Genomic DNA, 20,565 nt, shown 5'->3' with positions numbered 1-20,565 from the left:
TGAAATACAGAGGAGTCTGGCATGCTGTAGTCCATGGGGTCACAGAGTCGGACATGACTTAGGAACTGAACAACAACAGGCAGCATTCAGTGCAGGATGGAAAGAACAATACTGTGTGTCTTCCTGAGGATGGGAACCTTGTTGACATCATCCAAATATTCCCGCACAGTGTCTGGCACTTAGAAGATGTTCAGTAGGTAAGTACTGACCGTATCAAGCTCCAAGAGTTTCTCATCAAACACTTTGCTTATATGTTTTTTCAGTTTTATTAGTGGTTTTGAAGAAGTAAGGCTTTTTAATCATTGTCAGACAGAGAAAGGCTGTACATTTCTACATTTGAGTAGAGGATCAAGAAGAGACTATAAAAGTTTCTTGAATCCTTCACAAAAATATCTAAAAAGGACTCCAGTTATCAAGGGAGAAAGGAAATCATTTCTCTTACGAGGAGTGCTCCGAGGCACTGGGGAACTTGGCATTCTTTACCGATGCACCTTTATTCTTTACCAATCCATCTTCATAATTATCATTTATGACTGCTTCTTTATCATTCCTGATTTCTTTAATCCCCATAGGACTGCCTGTCAGGTCCTTCGTCGGGTTATAATTATAAAGAAGCTTCAATTTTTTTAAGTAGATGAAGTTAAACAGTCTTTGGAAGCTTTGTTTAATATTTGAGGTAGTCAATTTATACGCTATTTCCATAAAAATTTTGTTTGTTTTTTCTGCCAACTCCCTGATCACAGGATCTTCATCCCGAATCACTCGGTCAATAGCTGTAACAGTAGAAAGGCCATTAATTCAAAACATTGCTTTCATAGTCTGAGAAGCTCTCAGACTCAAAATAGTCTCACCACTTTTCACAGGAGCCCCGCTGCCCTAATTTTTGTTACTTAGACAAATAGCATCCAGGAAGTTTTTGTCTTCTGTCCTCACTGGACCTCATTATGTGCTGAGGGCATATTATGTGTTGAGCATTCTGCTAGACAGCATAAATATATATTCATGAATAGGCTCAATATTGCTCAGAATAATGAAAAAAGTAGAATCAGTCTAAATGTTAATCAGCAGGAAAGGGCTTAAAGTTATTAATGTAATATCATAAAGCCAAATAGGACATACATGTTAACATGATGATGTAGACTCATGTTTCTTAGCATGAAAAGATGTTTATGACATGAGTAAGTGAAAAAATTATAAAACAATTATGATAGTTTAAAAAATAAATACATAATAGTTTATATTCTTTAAAAATACTTGCAATTAAATATATACCAAAATGCAAATATCATTATATCCAGATGCTGAGCTTGTGGGAAGTTATTATTTTCTTTCTTAATAAAAAGAAATAGAGAAGGAAAAAACAGATAGATGTAGAAATGAGAGAAAAAGAGAAGGAACAGAAGGAGGAGGAAGAGAGCAAACAAAAATATCAGTAACATGGAGAGAGTGCTTAGCATTTAGCAGGCTGTTAATAAATATGAGTGAATGAAAAAATGAAGAAGGAAGAAAATGATGTGTCAATGTAGGTTCATCAATTGTAACAAATATACCACTCTGCTGGGAGATGTTGGTAACAGGAGGAAGCTGTGCATGTGTGGGGGCAGGAGGTATACAGGAAATCTCCATCTTCCACTCAGTGTTTCTACTAATCTAAAATGGCTCTTCAATATAGTTTGTTACCAAAAGAAGGAAGGAAGGCAGCCACCTTATTTTCTGCTGTAACCTGTTTGAAATTCTGATCCTGAAGGGGAAATAGGCAGAGGCCGAGAGAGATCCAAACATTTTGATAGAATAAGTATTGAAAAGCGAAAGTGAAAATCACTCAATCGTATCCGAGTCTTTGCAACCCTATAGTCCATGGAATTCTCTAGGCCAGAATACTGGAGTGGGTAGCCTTTCCCTTTTCCAAGGGATCTTCAAAACCCAGATTGAATCCAGGTCTCCCACATTGCAGGTGGATTCTTTACCAGCTGAGCTTCCAGGGAAGCCCAAGAATACTGGAGTGGGTAGCCTATCCCTTCTCCAGTGGATCTTCCCAACCCAGGAATAGAACTGGGGTCTCCTGCATTGCAGGTGGATTCTTTACCAAATGAGCTATCAGGGAAGCCCAAGTCACTCAGTCATGTCTGACTCTTTGTGACCTCGTGGACTATATAGTTCATGGAATTCTCCAGGCCAGAATACTGGAGTGGGCAGCCTTTCCCTTCTCCAGGGGATCTTCCCAAACCAGGGGTCAAACCAGAGTCTCCTGTATTGCAGGTGGATTCTTTACCAACTGAGCTATCAGAGAAGCTCTTCTGATGCAAGTATATATTGCTATCTCCTAAAATGTAAATTCCCTAAGGAAAGGGACTTTGCTTTGTCTGCTGCTGTATGTCCTGCTCTTAGAATAGTGCTGTCATATAGTAGATGCCAGATAAATATTTGTTGAATGAATTAATGAGTGATTGAATTCTTAACTCTCTGTAGTTCCTAAGGATTCTAGGATGATAGCTAGGTCTCAGATAATGGGAGGGGTAGATGGAGAGATTGAAGCAGAGAGAGAAAGATAGAGGGAAAGAATAAAAAGTAAAGAAAGATGTCCCTTAACCCAGTCCTTCTACTGATTTCCCCTTAACCACCTAACTACCTCTGTAGTACTCTCCCATCCCTGGCATCACTATAGAGCTCAGATATAAATGGAATCACAAACAGGGAAGTTATTTAGGCCCATATATAAAGATTTCATTATAATTTCAACACTTACCCTCAAGCATGACATCAATTTCATCTCTGAGCAGTAAATGGCCACCCAATTTTGCCAAGTACCCTATGCACAAATTAAAATTAAAGTTATCCCAAAATACATTATGAAAATACATTATCTGATATTATCTACCTTCAGTGCTTTCTTCAAAGCAAAATATCTCTAGATTATTCTTGAATAATCTATTAGTGATTTAAAATAATTAATAAATCTTTATTGAGATATATGTGTGTGTATAAATGTGCACAAATCACATTTGTACACCTTAATAAATGACCAGAGTGAATACTTGTAGCTACCACCTAGGCCTTTAAATAGAGTATTACCATTATCCTAGGAGCCGCCTTTATGCCCTTCCCAATTTCCTCCTTCAGCTTTCAGAATATATTCTTTTGCTCAACACTACATTGTGAGATTAATCCTGTTTTTAAACATAGCAATAGTTCATTCATTTCCATTGCTACATGACAGAGGTTAGCAATGTTCTCTCGAAACAGAGCCATGCTTATAGGCTTATTTGCTTATGGATTATCTCCAGCTTTTCTCACCCTACAAACAGCAGAGTTGAGTAGTTGCCACAGAGCCTGGTATTCAAAGCCTGAAATATTTACTATCTGGTTCTTCACAGAAAGAGTTTTCTGAATGCTTTTTGTATGATATGCCATCTTATTAATGCATCACTTTTTAGCCATTCTGCTTATGATGGACAATGTATTGTTTTTAATTTGAGGCTATTATGAATAGTGATGTTATTGTGGGCATTCTTGTACATGAACTTTGGTATAGATTTATATGCATTATTGTTTGGTATATAGCTAGGAGTGGATTTACTAGCTAATGAATATGCTTACGGTCACCTTTAATCATTACTGTAGAAGAGTTGCCAAGGTGATTACCAATTTTCACTCCTACCAGCATTGTATGAACATTTCTACTGCTCTCCATCCTCTCTAACACTTGATAATTGTTAGTCAATCTTTCAGTCAATCTCATGGGTTTGGTGGTATTATTATATTGGATACACAAATTGGATATATAATTTTATATATATTTAATATATAATTAGATATATAATTTTGTATATTGGATATACAGTTGTATATTTCTTTTGCAAAATGTCTGTTCCGTATGTCTCTTGCCTGTTTTTCTATTGAGTTGTTTTTAAATTACTTATTTTGGGGCATTTTAAATTCTGGTTACTAGTCTTTTAAAAATATTACACCTATTACAAATATTTTCTCCTACCCCAGGGCAAAATTTTCCATTTGTACTTTTCTTTTTGATGAGCAGAATTATTTATTTTTTGGCTGTGCTGGATCTTTGCTGCTGTGCAGGAGTTTTTCTCTAGTTGTGGCTAGTGGGGGCATCTCGTGGTGGCTTCTCTTGTGGATCACAAGCTCTCGAGCACAGGGTCCAGAGCTGTGGCACGTTGGCTTAGTTGTCCTGAGGCATGTGGTATCTTTCCAGACCAGTGCTCAAACCTGTGACGCTTGCATTGGCAGGTGGGATTCTTAACTGCTGGTCCACCAGAGATGTCCTCTAATCTTATTGCAGTCCAATTTACAGTTAGTGAATTTTGGGGTCCTGATAAGAAACAATGGCACCCCACTCCAGTACTCTTGCCTGGAAAATTCCATGGACAGAGAAGCCTGGTAGGCTGCAGTCCATGGGGTCGCGAAGAGTCGGACACGGCTGAACGACTTCACTGTCACTTTTCACTTTCATGCATTGGAGAAGGAAATGGCAGACCACTCCAGTGTTCTTGCCTGGAGAATCCCAGGGAAGAGGGAGTCTGGTGGGCTGCCATCTATGGGATCACACAGAGTCGGACATAACTGAAGTGACTTAGCAGTAGCTGCAAGGTCATAAAGATATTCTCCCATATTTACTTCTAGAAACTTTATTGTTTTACCCTCTCACATTTTTGGATTTCAAATTCAACTGAAATTATATGGCATAAAATAGGGGTTGATTAATCAAGCACTATTAAGAGAGAAAAAAAAAAGTCCTTTCCTATTGCTTTGTAGGATCATTTACATCAAAAATTGTGTGAGGGTCAGTGTCTTAACTCCATTCTATCATTGTGCCATACCTTAATATATGACGGGTCTTGATATCTGATGGTATAAATTCTTCAACTTTGTGTTGGCTCTTCTCAAACCCTTAAATTTTCATGTAAAAATTAGAATCAACTTCTCATATTTCATTTACATACACACCCAAAACTGCTGGTAAAATTTTTGTTTGGGGTTGTATCAAATCTACCGATCAAGTTGAGGAGAGCTGACCATGTTACAATATTAAACATTTAATCTATTAACATGATATATCACTCTAAGTATTTTTTTAAAAACTTCTCAGAATTTTCTAGTTTTGTTTTGTTTTGTGTGTGTATGTTTATGTATCAGTCTTGTACCTCTTTCCTTAGTTTTATTTTGGGATATTTGATAAATTTTGGTGCAATGTATTAGGCATTAAAAGATTAATTTTCTAGTATTTATTGTTAAGTGTGTAGAAATTCAGTTGATTTCTGTATATTGGTATTATATATAGAAAACTTGCTAGATTTAATTCCTATAGTTTTTCTGAATTCTTTCCAGTGTTCTAAATACTCAATTATTTATCTGCAAATTTTGGAAGTTTTATTTTCTTTTTTTCCAAACATCCATTTTATTTCTTGTTATTATCTTATTTGGGAAATTCTTGGTCATTATCTCTTTAAATATTTAGTCTCATTTTTCCCCCTATCCTCATGGAAGTGTATATTAGGCCTTTTAACCATATCTCATGTTCTTATGCTCTTTTCATATTTTCCATCTTTATCTTTTCAAGTTTTGATCTTGAGGCTGAATATTTTATTCTGACATTTCTTTTTTCTCTTCCTAAATTTATTTATTTTAAATTGAAGGATAAGTACAATGTTGTGTTGGTTTATTCTGACATTTCTAATTCTCTTAATCTCATTTCAGTTCTTTCCAATCTGCTGCTAACTTCAATCATTGAGATCTGCATTCTATCTCATTGTGTAATCTTTTGAACATACTAATCATATTTATTTAAAACTTCATACCTGATAAAGTTGAATAACTGCATATACTAGATTCTGTTTCTATGGTTCTTGCTTGTAATTAAAAAAATCTAAATGATTTTTTAAAATTAAATATCAGTTATAGTGTATACAGGTTTGTGTCGATACTGTTAGTTTCTGGGCATTTATCTTCTCCCAGAGAGGATTTGTTTTTGCTTTTTTGGCACGCAGTTAGGCTAGAAGTATATCTCTTTAATTCAACCATGGAGTTAGATATTCAAAGATTCAATAATTATAAGGGCTGGTATATTTTTAGTTTACTCTTATTTCTAGGGTAGAGACATCAGGGATCAAGTGGAAAACTTGGGTGTTTTTACCAGGATCCCTCCTCATTGTCAATCCACTCCAAGTTTTGTTCCACTGGTTCAGTGAAACAGCTAAAATTTCTTCATAGTTTATCAGCCTCCCACTACCCTTTTTGAAATTAGAATTGGAAAATCTATAAAGGAAAATAACCCTCAAGTATCAGGCCTACTTCTTTTAGTTTTTCTACTCTTTCCTGCCTTTATAAAAGCTTTTAAATGTTTTCAGATAGACTTAAAAATATTTTTGTTGATATTCTTATTATCTTCCTTTTACACATCATAAAAATTCATGTTATTGTTGTTTAACCACTAAGTCATGTCTGACTCTTTTGTGACCTCATGGACTGTAGCCCCACCAGGCTCCTCTGTCCATGGAATTCTCCAGGCAAGAAGACAGGAATAGGTTGCCGATTCCTTCTCCAGGGCATCTTCCCAACCCAAGGATCAAACCTGCATCTCCTGCATTGGCAGGCAGATTCTTTACCATTGAGCCACCAGGGAAGCCTGATAAAAATTCATAGGGATAAAGAAATTTGGTGAAGGTCACATGGCCAGTGGGTATTCATTCTGAGATTTCAGTGGAAGCTTATATATTCTCACCAATATTTCACATTGCCCCTACCTCAGTCAAAATAGGGATCACAAAAATCACAGCAATATATTATTTTGATAATATGATTTATAGATAATAAAACTTGGGATATTCTCATTGACAGGTGGAACATGGGCTTAAGAATTTAAGACTAATGCTTAAAGACAAAGCCCTGTGTTGTGGAGGTATCCTTAACTGGCATAGTTTTGCTTAATTTTGTAATCCAGTGTAATTCCTTTTAGAGTTAGATGGAGGGTACAAATAAACAAATGAAAATTTCCTATGCTAGAGAGTACTAATTGTCTCTATTGTCAAATTACTTTGCCAACAAAGGTCGATCTAGTCAAAGCTAGGGTTTTTCCAGTAGTCATGTATGGGTGTGAGAGTTGGACTATAAAGAAAGCTGAGCACCAAAGAATGGATGCTTTTGAACTGTGGTGTTGGAGAAGATTCTTGAGAGCCCCTTGGACTGCAAGGAGATCCAACCAATCCATCCTAAAGGAAATCAGTCCTGAATTTCATTGGAAGGACTGATGTTGAAGCTGAAACTCCAATACTTTGGCCACCTCATGTGAAGAACTGAATCACTAAAAAAGACCCTGATGCTGGGAAAGATTGAAGGTGGGAGGAGAAGGGGACAACAGAGGATGAGATGGCTGGATGGCATCACTGACTCGATGGACATGAGTTTGAGTAAGCTCCAGGAGTTGGTGATGGACAGGGAAGCCTGGCATGCTGCAGCCCATAGGGTCACAAAGAGTTGGACATGACTGAGTGACTGAACTGAATTGAACTTAGTGTGTGGGGAGGAGCAAATAGGGATTCTACAGGAAATAAGTGAGATTTTAAGGGAATAAATGGGATGGGGAAAAAAAAATCTCAGTCCATAGCAAAAATGATTAAAGTATGGCACTACGAATATTATCAGATCAATTATTCACAATGTACAAATACTTTTTCAGGAGAGATAAGTTAATGATAGAGTTAGATAAAATATTCTGCTTTAACAGATACTGTTACTCTGTTAATAATAGTTTGATTGTATAGACCTTAGTTTGTTGTTCAATGGACAGTGAGGTAGCAGAAAAGTAGCAGGACAATGCTAAGGTTTTGGAAATATGTAATATGAAGCAATTGTTAGTAATAATAACAATATTAGTTTTTTTATATTATCTTATGAATTAGCTTTCATTTTATTTTAATGATGAACAATTTACATTATTAATTGCTTCAGTTTTTCTTACTGGTTATTTCAATAAAATGTGAATTACAGATAAATGGTAAGCTTGCATAATGAAAGGAAGCTATATTATAACGTTCCCATATAATACAACATCAAATAAATTTTCTTAGCATTTGATTAAAAAAATTACTTCTTTATCTTTAGTTCTCTTAGTAAAACTAAAGTGAGTTTTAGCTGGACACATGGTTGTTGAGCAGATGACTAGACTTTCAAGACTTCTCTGTAGCTAGGTATGGCGGCATGTCTATGTTCTGGGCAAATGATCATTTAGTAGGTTATATTCACTCTTTACAGAGATGGCTGTGTTCTCTTGATATATTTCCCTTTCCAGTTGATTGTTACATAGAAGTGGTGGCAGGAGCTAGAGCAAACATCTTGGCTCTGATGTAGGAAACTGTATGATGAGAGTACAAGAGCAATGAAAGAACTGGCCCTAGTCTACTTACACTAGTATTGATAAATGAGAAAGAAACCAGCTGCTATCTTGTTTAAGCCATAATTAGATTAACCCAGTGACACCTTTTGCTCTTTATGTTTTTGTGTATGTCTTGGTGTAATGCTGCTAATACTGTCTGCAATGCAGGAGACCTGGATTCGATTCCTTGGTTGGGAATATCCTCTGGAGAAGGAAAAGGCAACCCACTCCAGTATTCTTGCCTGGAAAATCCCATGAACAGAGGAGCCTGGAGGGCTACAGTCCATGGGGTCACAAAGAGTCAGACATGACTGAGTGACTAACACACACATAATACTGCTAAAATGCTAAAGTTAATCAGAAAAGACAAAGAAGGACAAAAACCACATGCTAAGAATGATGAATTATAAATCCAATGATGTGATGAATATCTACATATACATATCACTTCTCATATGTGAATATATCAGAGGATAAATTCTCTTGGGAGGAGATTATTGAGTCAAAAGAACATGCATCTCACATTTGGATGGATATTGCCAAACTGTTCTTAGAGATTGTAGCTATTTACTCTAACCAGCAATGTGATTGCCTAGTTCCTGCAACCTGGACAGAACTGTAGAGGATAAACTTTTTTTGTTCTTTGTCAGTTTGATAGATGGAAACACCTTATCAATTCAGTTTGCATCACCTTTTGAATGAAGCTGTGAAAATTTTATGTGTATGAACCAAATAAACTTTTTCATGTATTTTGCCCATTTTCCTAGTGGGTTGTTTCTTTCTTAGGGATTTCTAAAGATTATTTGCTATGCCGTGTTTAGTTGCTCAGTTCAGTTGAGTTCAGTTGCTCAGTCCAGTTCAGTTCAGTTCAGTTGCTCAGTCATGTCCGACTCTATGCAACCCTATGAATCTCAGCACGCCAGGCCTCCCTGTCCACCACCAACTCCTGGAGTTTACTCAGACTCGCATCTATCGAGTCAGTGATGCCATCCAGCCATCTCATCCTCGGTCATCCCCTTCTCCTCCTGCCCCCAATCCCTCCCAGCATCAGAGTCTTTTCCAATGAGTCAACTCTTCGCATGAGGTGGCCAAAGTACTGGAGCTTCAGCTTTAGCATCATTCCTTCCAAAGAAATCCCAGGGTTGATCTCCTTCAGAATGGACTGGTTGGCTCTCCTTGCAGTCCAAGGGACTCTCAAGAGTCTTCTCCAACACCACAGTTCAAATGCATCAATTCTTTAGCGCTCAGCCTTCTTCAAAGTCCAACTCTCACATCCATACATGACTACTGGTAAAACCATAGCCTTGACTAGATGGACCTTAGTCGGCAGAGTAATGTCTCTGCTTTTGAATATGCTATCTAGGTTGGTCATAACTTTTCTTCCAAGGAGTAAGTGTCTTTTAATTTCAAGGCTGCAGTCACCATCTGCAGTGATTTTGGAGCCCCCCCAAAATAAAGTCTGGCACTGTTTCCACTGTTTCCCCATCTATTTCCCATGGAGTGATGAGACCAGATGCCATGATCTTCGTTTTCTGAATGTTGAGTTTTAAGCCAACTTTTTCACTCTCCTCTTTTACTTTCATCAAGAGGCTTTTTAGCTCCTCTTCACTGTCTGCCATAAGAGTGGTGTCATCTGCATATCTGAGGTTATTGATATTTCTCCCAGCAATCTTGATTCCAGCTTGTGTTTCTTCCAGTCCAGCATTTCTCATGCTGTACTCTGCATATAAGTTAAATAAGCAGGGTGACAATATACAGCCTTAACGTACTCCTTTTCCTATTTGGAACCAGTCTGTTCCATGTCCAGTTCTAACTGATGCTTCCTGACCTGCATACAGGTTTCTCAAGAGGCAGGTCAGGTGGTCTGGTATTCCCATCTCTTCAAGAATTTTCCACAGTTTATTGTTATCCACAGAGTTAAAGGCTTTGGCATAGTCAATGAAGCAGAAATAGATGTTTTTCTGGAACTCTCTTGCTTTTCCCATGATCTAGCAGATGTTGGCAATTTGATCTCTGGTTCCTCTGCCTTTTCTAAAACCAGCTTGAACATCTGGAAGTTCACGGTTCACGTATTACGGAAGTCTGGCTTGGAGAATTTTGAGCATTACTTTACTAGTGTGTGAGATGAGTGCAATTGTGCAGTAGTTTGAGCATTCTTTGGCATTGCCTTTCTTTGGGATTGGAATGAAAACTGACCTTTTCCAGTCCTGTGGCCACTGCTGAGTTTTCCCAATTTGCTGGCATATTGAGTGCAGCACTTTCACAGCATCATCTTTCAGGATTTGAAACAGCTCAACTGGAATTCCATCACCTCCACTAGCTTTGTTCGTAGTGCTGCTTTCTGAGGCCCACTTGACTTCACATTGCAGGATATATGGCTCTAGATGAGTGATCACACCATCGTGATTATCCATGAGTTTAGTTGCTCAACTGTGTACAACTCTTTGCAACCCCATGGACAGTAGCCTGCCAGGCTTTTCTATCCATGGGGATTCTGCACGCAAGAATACAGGAGTGGGGTGTTATGCCTTCCTTCAAGGGATCTTCCCAAACCAGGGATAGAACCCCGGTCTTCTGAATTTAGGCAGATTCTTTACCATCTGAGTCTCCAGGGAAGCCCAAGAATACTGGAGTGAGTAGCTTATCCCTTCTCCAGGAGATTTTCTTGACCCAGGGTCAAACCAGGGCCTCCTGCATTGCACACAGATCCTTTATCAGCTGAGCTACCAGTAAGAACTTATTCACCCTTTATATATGATATGTGTTATAAATATGTTTTATTATAATTTGCCTTTTGAATTTGTTTATAGTGGTTTTTACTTGCAGAAATGTTTACTTCTGCATAGTGTGTCATGTTTTTGTTTATGATTTTTACTTAAAATAATCTTACCTACCCCATGATTATAAAGCAAATTGTTCTAAATTTTGTTTAATTTTACTTATTATTATGGTTTAATTTTTAGTATCTGAGCCTTTGACCATCTGGAATTCATCTAATGTAAAAATTAAAAGAGGGATAAAGTAATCAAAAAAATTCCAGATGGCTCACCAGATGTTCCAAACCATTTAAGCAATATTCCGTTTTTCATCGCTATTACTTAAAACCAATGATTTACTTTAAAAAATTGTATGATTTATAGTTATTTTTGAATGGTATTTTATTCCATTTTTTCTATTTATTCCACATGATTATAATTACTGTTGTGTTAGTTGCTCAGTCATACCTGACAATTTGTGACACCATAGACTGTATAGCCCACCAGGCTCCTCTATCCATGGAATTCTCCAGTCGAGAATACTGCAGTAGGTCGCCATGCCTTCCTCCAGGGGATCTTTCGGACTCCGAGATTGAACCCAGGTCTCCTGCATTGCAGGTGGATTCTTAACTGAGCCACCAGGAAGCCCCACTGTAGCTATAGTAATATCTGATAAGGCTAGTCCGCTCTCTTTTTTGGTTAGAACTTCGTGGATATTCTTGCATGGTAACTTTTCTACATCAATTTTAAAATTAGCATGTCAGTTTTGAAAAAAGTCCCAATGATATTTTAATTGGCATCTCATTCCACGTACAGACTGATTTAGGAAACAAAGGACAGAAATGGTATGGACCTAACCGAAGCAGAAGATATTAAGAAGAGGTGGCAAGAATACACAGAAGAACTGTATAAAAAAGATTTTCATGACCCAGATAATCATGATGGTGTGATCACTCACCTAGAACCAGACATTCTGGAACATGAAGTCAAGTGGGCCTTCAGAAACATCACTATGAACAAAACTAGTGGAGTTGATGGAACTCCAGTCGAGCTATTTGAAATCCTAAAAGATGATGCTGTGAAAGTGCTGCACTCAATATACCAGCAAATTGGGAAAACTCAGCAGTGGCCACAGGACTGGAAAAGGTCAGTTTTCATTCCAATCCCTAAGAAAGGCAATGCCAAAGAATGCTCAAACTACTGCACAATTGCACTCTTCTCACACACTAGCAAAGTAACGCTCAAAATTCTCCAAGCCAGGCTTCAACAATATATAAACCATGAACTTCCAGATGTTCAAGCTGGTTTGAGAAAAGGCAGAGGAACCAGAAGTCAAATTGCCAACATCTGCTGGATCATCAAAAAAGCAAGAGAGTTCCAGAAAAACATCTATTTCTGCTTCATTTACTATTACAAAGCCTTTGACCGTGTGGATCAAAACAAACTGTGGAAAATTCTTGAAGAGATGGGAATACCAGACCACCTGACCTGCCTCTTGAGAAACCTGCATGCAGGTCAGGAAGCAACAGTTAGAGCTGGACATGGAACAACAGACTGGTTCCAAATAGGAAAAGGAGTACATCAAGACTGTATATTATCATCCTGCTTATTTAACTTATATGCAGAGTGAAGTGAAGTGAAGTGAAGGTCGCTCAGTCATGTCTGACTCTTTGTGACCCCATGGACTATACAGTCTATGGAATTCTCCAGGCCAGAATACTGGAGTGGGTGGCCATTCCCTTCTCCAGGGGATCTTCCCATCCCAAGGGTCGAACCCAGGTTTCCCACATTGCATGCGAATTCTTTATCAGCTGAGCCACAGGGAAACCCTATATGCTGAGTACATCATGGGAAACCTGGGCTGGAGGAAGCACAAGCTGGAATCAAGATTGCAGGGAGAAATATCAATAACCTCAGATATGCTCAACATCCAGAAAACTAAGATCATGGCATCCAGTCCCATCACTTCATGGGAAATAGATGGGGAAACAGTGGCAGACTTTATTTTTTTGGGTTCCAAAATCACTGCAGATGGTGACTGCAGCCATGAAATTAAAAGACCCTTCCTCCTTGGAAGAAAAGTTATGACCAACGTAGACAGCATATTAAAAAGCAGAGACATTACTTTGCCAACAAAGGTCCATCTAGTCAAACCTATGTTTTTTTCCAGTAGTCATGTATGGATGTGAGAGTTGGACTATAAAGAAAGCTGAGCACTGAAGAATTGATGCTTTTGAACTGTGGTGTTGGAGAAGACTCTTGAGAGTCCCTTGGATTGCCAGGAGACCCAACCAATCCATCCTAAAGGAAATCAGTCCTGAATATTCATTGAAAGGGCTGATGTTGAAGCTGAAACTCCAATACTTTGGCCACCTGAAGTGAAGAACTGACTCATTGGGAAAGACCCTGATGCTGGGAAAGATTGAAGGTGGGAGGAGAAGGGGTCCACAGAAGATGAGATGGTTGGATGGCAACACCAACTCAATGGACATGAGTTTGAGTAAACTCCGGGAGTTTGTGTTCGACAGGGAGGCCTGGCATGCTGCAGTCCATGGGGTTGCAAAGAGTTGGACATGACTGAGCGACTGAACTGAACTGACACTTATAAAATTTGATTCTTTCCACAAATGTTGCTTATACCTTTCTATTTATTTAATTTTTCTTTGTGTATTTCAGTAATACTTGCAAGTCCTTCATGGAAATACTGCATACATTTTAAAGTTTCTTTTTAGATCTTCCTTCCTTCCATTAACATGATCTGATACACTTTGAACTGATTTTTGTATGATTGTAAGGTAGGAATTTGTGTGGGTGTGTGTGTGTGCGCATTTTCATTCATTGTCTTTGCACCTTTTATTTGACAGCCCATCATTTCTGATCCGATATACATTGCTAGTTCTAATATTTATATCAGGAGTTTTTGTATGTGTGGATATGTTTCTAGGCTTTCTATACTGTTTGACAGGTTTCATCTTTCCTTGAATGAGTAACAGATCGTCTACAATTTGTTAGTTATATCTCACATGTTGGTCTTGACTTCCACATAAATCCAGAATCAATTTGTCAAGATATATGGATCTATTTTTTTAATTATAATTGTATTTAATTTACTGATTAGTATTTCTCAATGGGGGCTCAAGGGAATTCTAGATGGGATAAGTTGCGACTAGTACTGTAACAATTACTACTGAATACTAAGCATACTCCTGTAAAATTAAATGCATTCAGTTCAGTTCAGTTCAGTTCAGTCGCTCAGTTGTGTCTGACTCTTTGCGACCCCACGAATTGAAGCACTCCAGGCCTCCGCGTCCATCACCAACTCCCGGAGTTCACTCAAACTCATGTCCATTGAGTCGATGATGCCATCCAGCCATCTCATCCTTTGATGTTCCGTTCACCTCCTGCCTCCAATCCCTCCCAGCATCACAGTCTTTTCCAATGAGTCAACACTTTGCATGAGGTGTCCAAAGTAGTAGAGTTTCAGCTTCAGCATCATTCCCTCCAAAGAAATGCATTCAGTTCAGTTCAGTCCCTCAGTCATGTCTGACTCTTTGCGACCCCATGAATCACAGCATGCCAGGCCGCCCTGTCATCACCATCTCCCGGAGTTCACTCAGACTCGCATCCATCGAGTCAGTGATGCCATCCAGCCATCTCATCCTCGGTCGTCCCCTTCTCCTCCTGCCCCCAATCCCTCCCAGCATCAGAGTCTTTTCCAATGAGTCAACTCTTCGTATGAGGTGGCCAAAGTACTGGAGTTTCAGCTTTAGCATCATTCATTCCAAAGAAATCCCAGGGTTGATCTCCTTCAGAATGGACTGGTTGGATCTCTGTGCAGTCCAAGGGACTCTCAAGAGTCTTCTCCAACACCACAGTTCAAAAGCATCAATTCTTTAGCGCTCAGCCTTCTTCAAAGTCCAACTCTCACATCCATACATGACTACTGGTAAAACCATAGCCTTGACTAAATGGACCTTAGTCAGCAATGTCTCTGCTTTTGAATATGCTATCTAGGTTGGTCATAAAAATTTTCTTCCAAGGAGTAAGTGTCTTTTAATTTCAAGGCTGCAGTCACCATCTGCAGTGATTTTGGAGCCCCCAAAAATAAAGTCTGGCACTGTTTCCACTGTTTCCCCATCTATTTCCCATGGAGTGATGGGACCAGATGCCATGATCTTCGTTTTCTGAATGTTGAGCTTTAAGCCAACTTTTTTGCTCTCCTCTTTACTTCCATCAAGAGGCTTTTTAGTTCTTCTTCACTTTCTGTCATAAGAGTGGTGTCATCTGCATATCTGAGGTTATTGGTATTTCTCCCAGCAATCTTGATTCCAGCTTGTCTTTCTTCCAGTCCAGGGTTTCTCATGATGTACTCTGCATAGAAGTTAAATAAGCAGGGTGACAATATACAGTCTTGACATACTCCTTTTCCTATTTGGAACCAGTCTGTTGTTCCATGTCCAGTTCTAACTGCTGCTTCCTGACCTGCATACAGATTTCTCAAGAGGCAGGTCAGGTGGTCTGGCATTCCCATCTCTTCAAGAATCTTCCACAGTGTATTGTGATCCACACAGTCAAAGGCTTTGGCATAGTCAATAAAGCAGAAATAGATGTTTTTCTGGAACTCTCTTGCTTTTTCCATGATCTAGCGGATGTTGGCAATTTGATCTCTGGTTCCTCTGCCTTTTCTAAACCAGCTTGAACATCAGGAAGTTCACCATTCATGTACTGCTGAAGCCTGGCTTGGAGAATTTTAAGCATTACTTTACTAGCATGTGAGATGAGTGCAATTGTGCAGTAGTTAGAACATTCTTTGGCATTGCCTTTCTTAGGGATTGGAATGAAAACTGACCTTTTCCAGTCCTGTGGCCACTGCTGAGTTTTCCAAATTTGCTGGCATATTGAGTGCAGCACTTTCACAGCATCATCTTTCAGGATTTGAAATAGCTCCACTGGAATTCCATCACCTCCACTAGCTTTGTTCGTAGTGATGCTTTCTGAGGCCCACTTGACTTCACATTCCAGGATGTCTGGCTCTAGGTGAGTGATCACACCATCGTGATTATCCTGGTCGTGAAGATCTTTTTTGTACAGTTCTCCTGTGTATTCTTGCCATCTCTTCTTAATATCTTCTGCGTCTGTTAGGTCCATACCATTTCTGTCGTTTATCGAGGCCATATTTGCATGAAACGATCCCTTGGTATCTCGCATTAATGGACACTAAATGCTATATGAACCTGAAGTAAGCAGACAAGGGAGTCTGGGGGATATAAAACTCAGAGGTTAGTTTTCAGAGGCATGGAGAAATTTAAAAAATAGTAAAAGATGGATTGGGAGCTGGAAGTCCTACTGTTAAGCATATACTGTATGTTCTACAGTTCAGTTCGGTCGCTCAGTCTTGTGCAACTTTTTTCGATCCCATGGACTGCAGCGTGCCAGGCCTCCCTGTCTATCAGTAACTCCCAGAGTTTACTCAAACTCATGTCCATTGAGTTGGTGTTGCCATCCAACCATCTCATCCTCTGTCGTCCCCTTCTCCTCCCACCTTCAATTTTTCCCGACATCAGGGTCTTTTCAAATGAGTCAGCTCTTCACATCAGGTGGCCAAAATATTGGAGTTTCAGCATCAGCATTAGTCCTTCCAATGAATATTCAGGACTGATTTCCCTTAGGATTCACTGGTTTGATCTCCTAGCAATCCAAGGGACTCTCAAGAGTCTTCTCCAACACCACAGTTCAAAAGCATCAATTTCAGTGCTCAGCTTTCTTTATAGTCCAGCTCTCACATCCATACATGACTACTGGAAAAACCATAGGTTTGACTAGATGGACCTTTGTTGGCAAAGTAATGTCTGCTTTTTAATATGCTGTCTACGTTGGTCATAACTTTTCTTCCAAGGAGGAAGGGTCTTTTAATTTCATGGCTGCAGCCACCATCTGCATTGATTTTGGTACCCCCCAAAATAAAGTCCGTCACTGTTTCCATTGTTTCCCCATCTATTTCCCATGAAGTGATGGGACCGGATGCCATGATCTTCGTTTTCTGAATGTTGACCTTTAAGCCAACTTTTCCCCTCTCCTCTTTCACTTTCATCAAGAGGCTCTTCAGTTCTTTGCCTTCTGCCATAAGTGTGGTATTAATTTCATATCTGACTTTATTGATATTTCTCCTGGCAATCTTGATTCCAGCTTTTGCTTCATACAGCCCCGCATTTCTCATGATGTACTCTGCTGCTGCTGATGCTAAGGCACTTCAGTTGTGTCCGACTCTGTGTGACCCCATAGACAGCAGCCCACCAGGCTCTTCTGTCCCTGGGATTCTCCAGGCAAGAACACTGGAGTGGGTTGCCATTTCCTTCTCCAATGCATGAAAGTGAAAAGTGAAAATGAAGTCTGCTCAGTTGTGTCCGACTCCTAGCAACCCCATGGACTGCAGCCCACCAGGCTCTTGTGTCCATGGGATTCTCCAGGCAAGAGTACTGGAGTCGGGTACCATTGCATTCTTGGGATATACTCTGCATATAAGTTAAATAAGCAGGGTGACAATACACAGCCTTGATGTAGTTCTTTCCTGATTTGGAACCAGTCTGTTGTCCCATGTCCAGTTCTAACTGTTGCTTCTTGACCTGCATACAGATTTCTCAAAGTGCAGGTCAGGTGGTCTGATATTCCCATCTCTTTAAGAAATTTCCATAGTTTGTTGTAATCCACGCAGTGAAAGGCTTTGGCATAGTCACTGAAGCAGAAGCTGTTTTTCTGGAACTGTCTCCCTTTTTCGATGATCCAACTAATGTTGGCAATTTGATCTCTGGTTCCTCTGCCTTTTATAAATCCAGCTTGAACATCTGGATGTTCTTATGCAATAATTTATCCATTCCTTCTTTAGTTGGCTGAATTCCATCCATCAATGCTTTCTTTAAGAGTTCATGGTAATGATCTTTTGCTGAGTTTTTGTGTTTTAGAAATATTTTATTATCTTTATTTTTGGATATAATTTTATTGGAGGTTCCCTGGTAGCTCAGCTGGCAAAGAATCTGCCTGCCATGTAGGAGACCCTGATTTGCTTCCTGGATCAGGAAGCTCCCCTGGAGAAGGAATAGGCTACCCACTCCAGTATTCTTGGGCTTCCCTGTTGGCTCAGATGGCAAAGAATCCACTTGCAGTGCAAGACACCTGGGTTTAACCGCTGGGTTGGGAAGATCCCCTGGAGGAGGTCATGACAACCCACTACTGTATTCTTGCCTGGAGAATCCCCATGGCAGAGAGCTTGGCGGGCTATTGTCCATGGGGTTGCAAAGGGTCGGATACAACTGTATGACTAAGCAGAGCACGGCATAGTTTTGATTATCTAAAATTCTTTGGTCGCATATTTTTCTACTAAGGATTTGTAGGTATTATTCTATTATATTTTAGAGTTGAATACTGAAGTGGAGAAGTCTAATGGAAGATTAATTTATTTTGTAATGTATAGGTGACTTTTTTTACCCAAATGTTCCAAGAATTCTTTAACTCTAAAGTCCCATAACTTTGTTAGGAATGTTTTATTCTGTATAAAATATGTCTTGAAAATTTTTACCATCTTCAGTATATTTAATTAAAAATTCTTTTAGTTTTTTATTTATCTTTGAATTCTTTTTTCTGTTTTAATTGTTCATTATTTTTTCAAGGATATTATCTTTCTGTAATCTGTCTTCTCTATTTTTACTCCCTAACTTTTCAAACTATTTCTTATTGGTTTACATCTTATTTTGCTAACATTTCTCAACCCTTTACTCTTGTCCCTTACAGGGTTATCAACACTATGTATTTTCTTCCATTGCCTGCAATGTAGCTTTTGTTTTCTTTAATAATGGTTATATATTTTTCTTATACTTCCTACCATACTTTGAAAGATTATTTTTCATTTATCATTGTATATTCCTGAGCACTTATATCTATAGACCTTTATTTTTAAAACTTTTAGATTCATGGATATAATTATTATCATTTTCAAGTACTCTGTAGAAACATTTTTTTTTAATTTGATTTGTCTACTGCATTGCAAGTGGATTCTTTACCACTGAGCTACCTGGGAAGCCCACAAGTATGATATGACTAATTTTCTCATTCCTTGATGCCCTACGTACTTCCTGATGGCAAATGGGAACTCCTTCCTCTCATTCCAAATAAAGGATTATTAGTTTTGATCTTCGTGGTAAGAAGCTAGTGGGAAAAAAACTGGTTGGTCAGATTTGTTCAAGGTCAGAAACTTTGGTTGTCTTCTTTTAGAATCTAACTGTACTCCCTCAACTCTACATTTTCTTTTTTTGAACTTTATTGGATTTGGTAGCTCTTCTTCAACTGTTGTGGGCTTTCCTGGTGGCTCAGATGGTAAAGAATCTGTCTGCAATGTGGGAGACCTGGGTTCAGTCCATGATTTGGGAAGATCCCCTGGAGAAGGGAATAGCAACCTACTCCAGTATTCTTGCCTGGAGAGTTCCATGGACAAAGGAGTCTGGCAGGTGCTGGTTCATGGGTTGCAAAGAGTCGAACAGGATGGAGCAACTATCACTCATATGTTGTAATTTGTGTTAGAGATGTTAATGTTCTGTTAAAGACTGGCATTTTAAAAAATGTATTATTCTTCAATGGGAGAGGTGATTTTTAAGCAGCAAAGGAGAACTGTAGTGGTTTGCCACCTTCTTAAATTTTGAAATTCATCCGGTTGAATATTTTGTATGATAGCTTAATTACATACTTATACTCAGCTGTGTATTATAAAATAGAACTCTATTCTCATCATATATTTTAACTTTTGCTCATTATAGATACCATCATGAAAATTAGAGTCCATCCTAAACAAAGAAAATCTGTAATTTTTTCAAGGAATCTTCTAGCTGCTATCCATTCTTTACTTGTTAAGACAAATTAGGAAATGAGAACTGAATTTTACTTACCTAGTAAAATAACTGATCCTCTTCTCAGATATGTTCTGGAACTCTCCAGGAATCCTAAGGTCTCAGATATCAAATCTCTAATGTATTTTTTATGAGAAATAAGCTGAAAATAAAAAGGAAAAAAATTCTCTCACTTCTTGAAAATACACATATGCTAAATTCAGAGAGGTTTCCAGGGAAACGAACTTGGTTGCTTATACCAAATTAGGGCCAGGTTAAAACTTGGGGGTTTCTATGTAGGAATGTTACTCTCTTGCTTGCAGGTATTATTTAGCTTTTTATATGATATCCAGTCTTTGGGTTTCCAACCTTTGGTTAAAATCCTTCCATCCCTACCTGTCTATTGTTGCAGTTTATGCTGATTTTCAGAAAACCAGCTCATTTAGGCATAGAAAACTAATTCCAGCTTTTCTTTTGGTGATCTGAAATGCTGCGCCCATCTTTACACTGCTCAGAGTAGGTGGGTTGGAGGAAGAAAAAATAGATG

General features: G+C 38.7%; 1 protein-coding gene across 1 annotated transcript in view; it reads right to left on the bottom strand.

Annotated features, from left to right (window-relative positions):
• Positions 1 to 438: 438 nt before the first annotated feature.
• The window catches only part of MROH9 (maestro heat like repeat family member 9), a 175,625-nt gene continuing 155,498 nt past the window's right edge, over positions 439 to 20,565 (bottom strand). Inside the window, exons 19-21 of the mRNA XM_068985731.1 lie at positions 20,079 to 20,181; positions 2,747 to 2,809; positions 439 to 773 (exon numbers count right to left, since the gene is read on the bottom strand). Of these exons, the coding sequence (XP_068841832.1) occupies positions 439 to 773; positions 2,747 to 2,809; positions 20,079 to 20,181 (501 nt within the window). The remainder of the gene's footprint in view (positions 774 to 2,746; positions 2,810 to 20,078; positions 20,182 to 20,565) is intronic.

The sequence above is a fragment of the Capricornis sumatraensis genome, chromosome 14 (genome assembly GCF_032405125.1).
Source record: "Capricornis sumatraensis isolate serow.1 chromosome 14, serow.2, whole genome shotgun sequence".
Classification (NCBI taxonomy): Eukaryota; Metazoa; Chordata; class Mammalia; order Artiodactyla; family Bovidae; genus Capricornis; species Capricornis sumatraensis.
The sequence above is the reverse complement of the archived record's forward strand: the minus strand, read 5'-3'. Positions and strand labels throughout refer to the sequence as shown.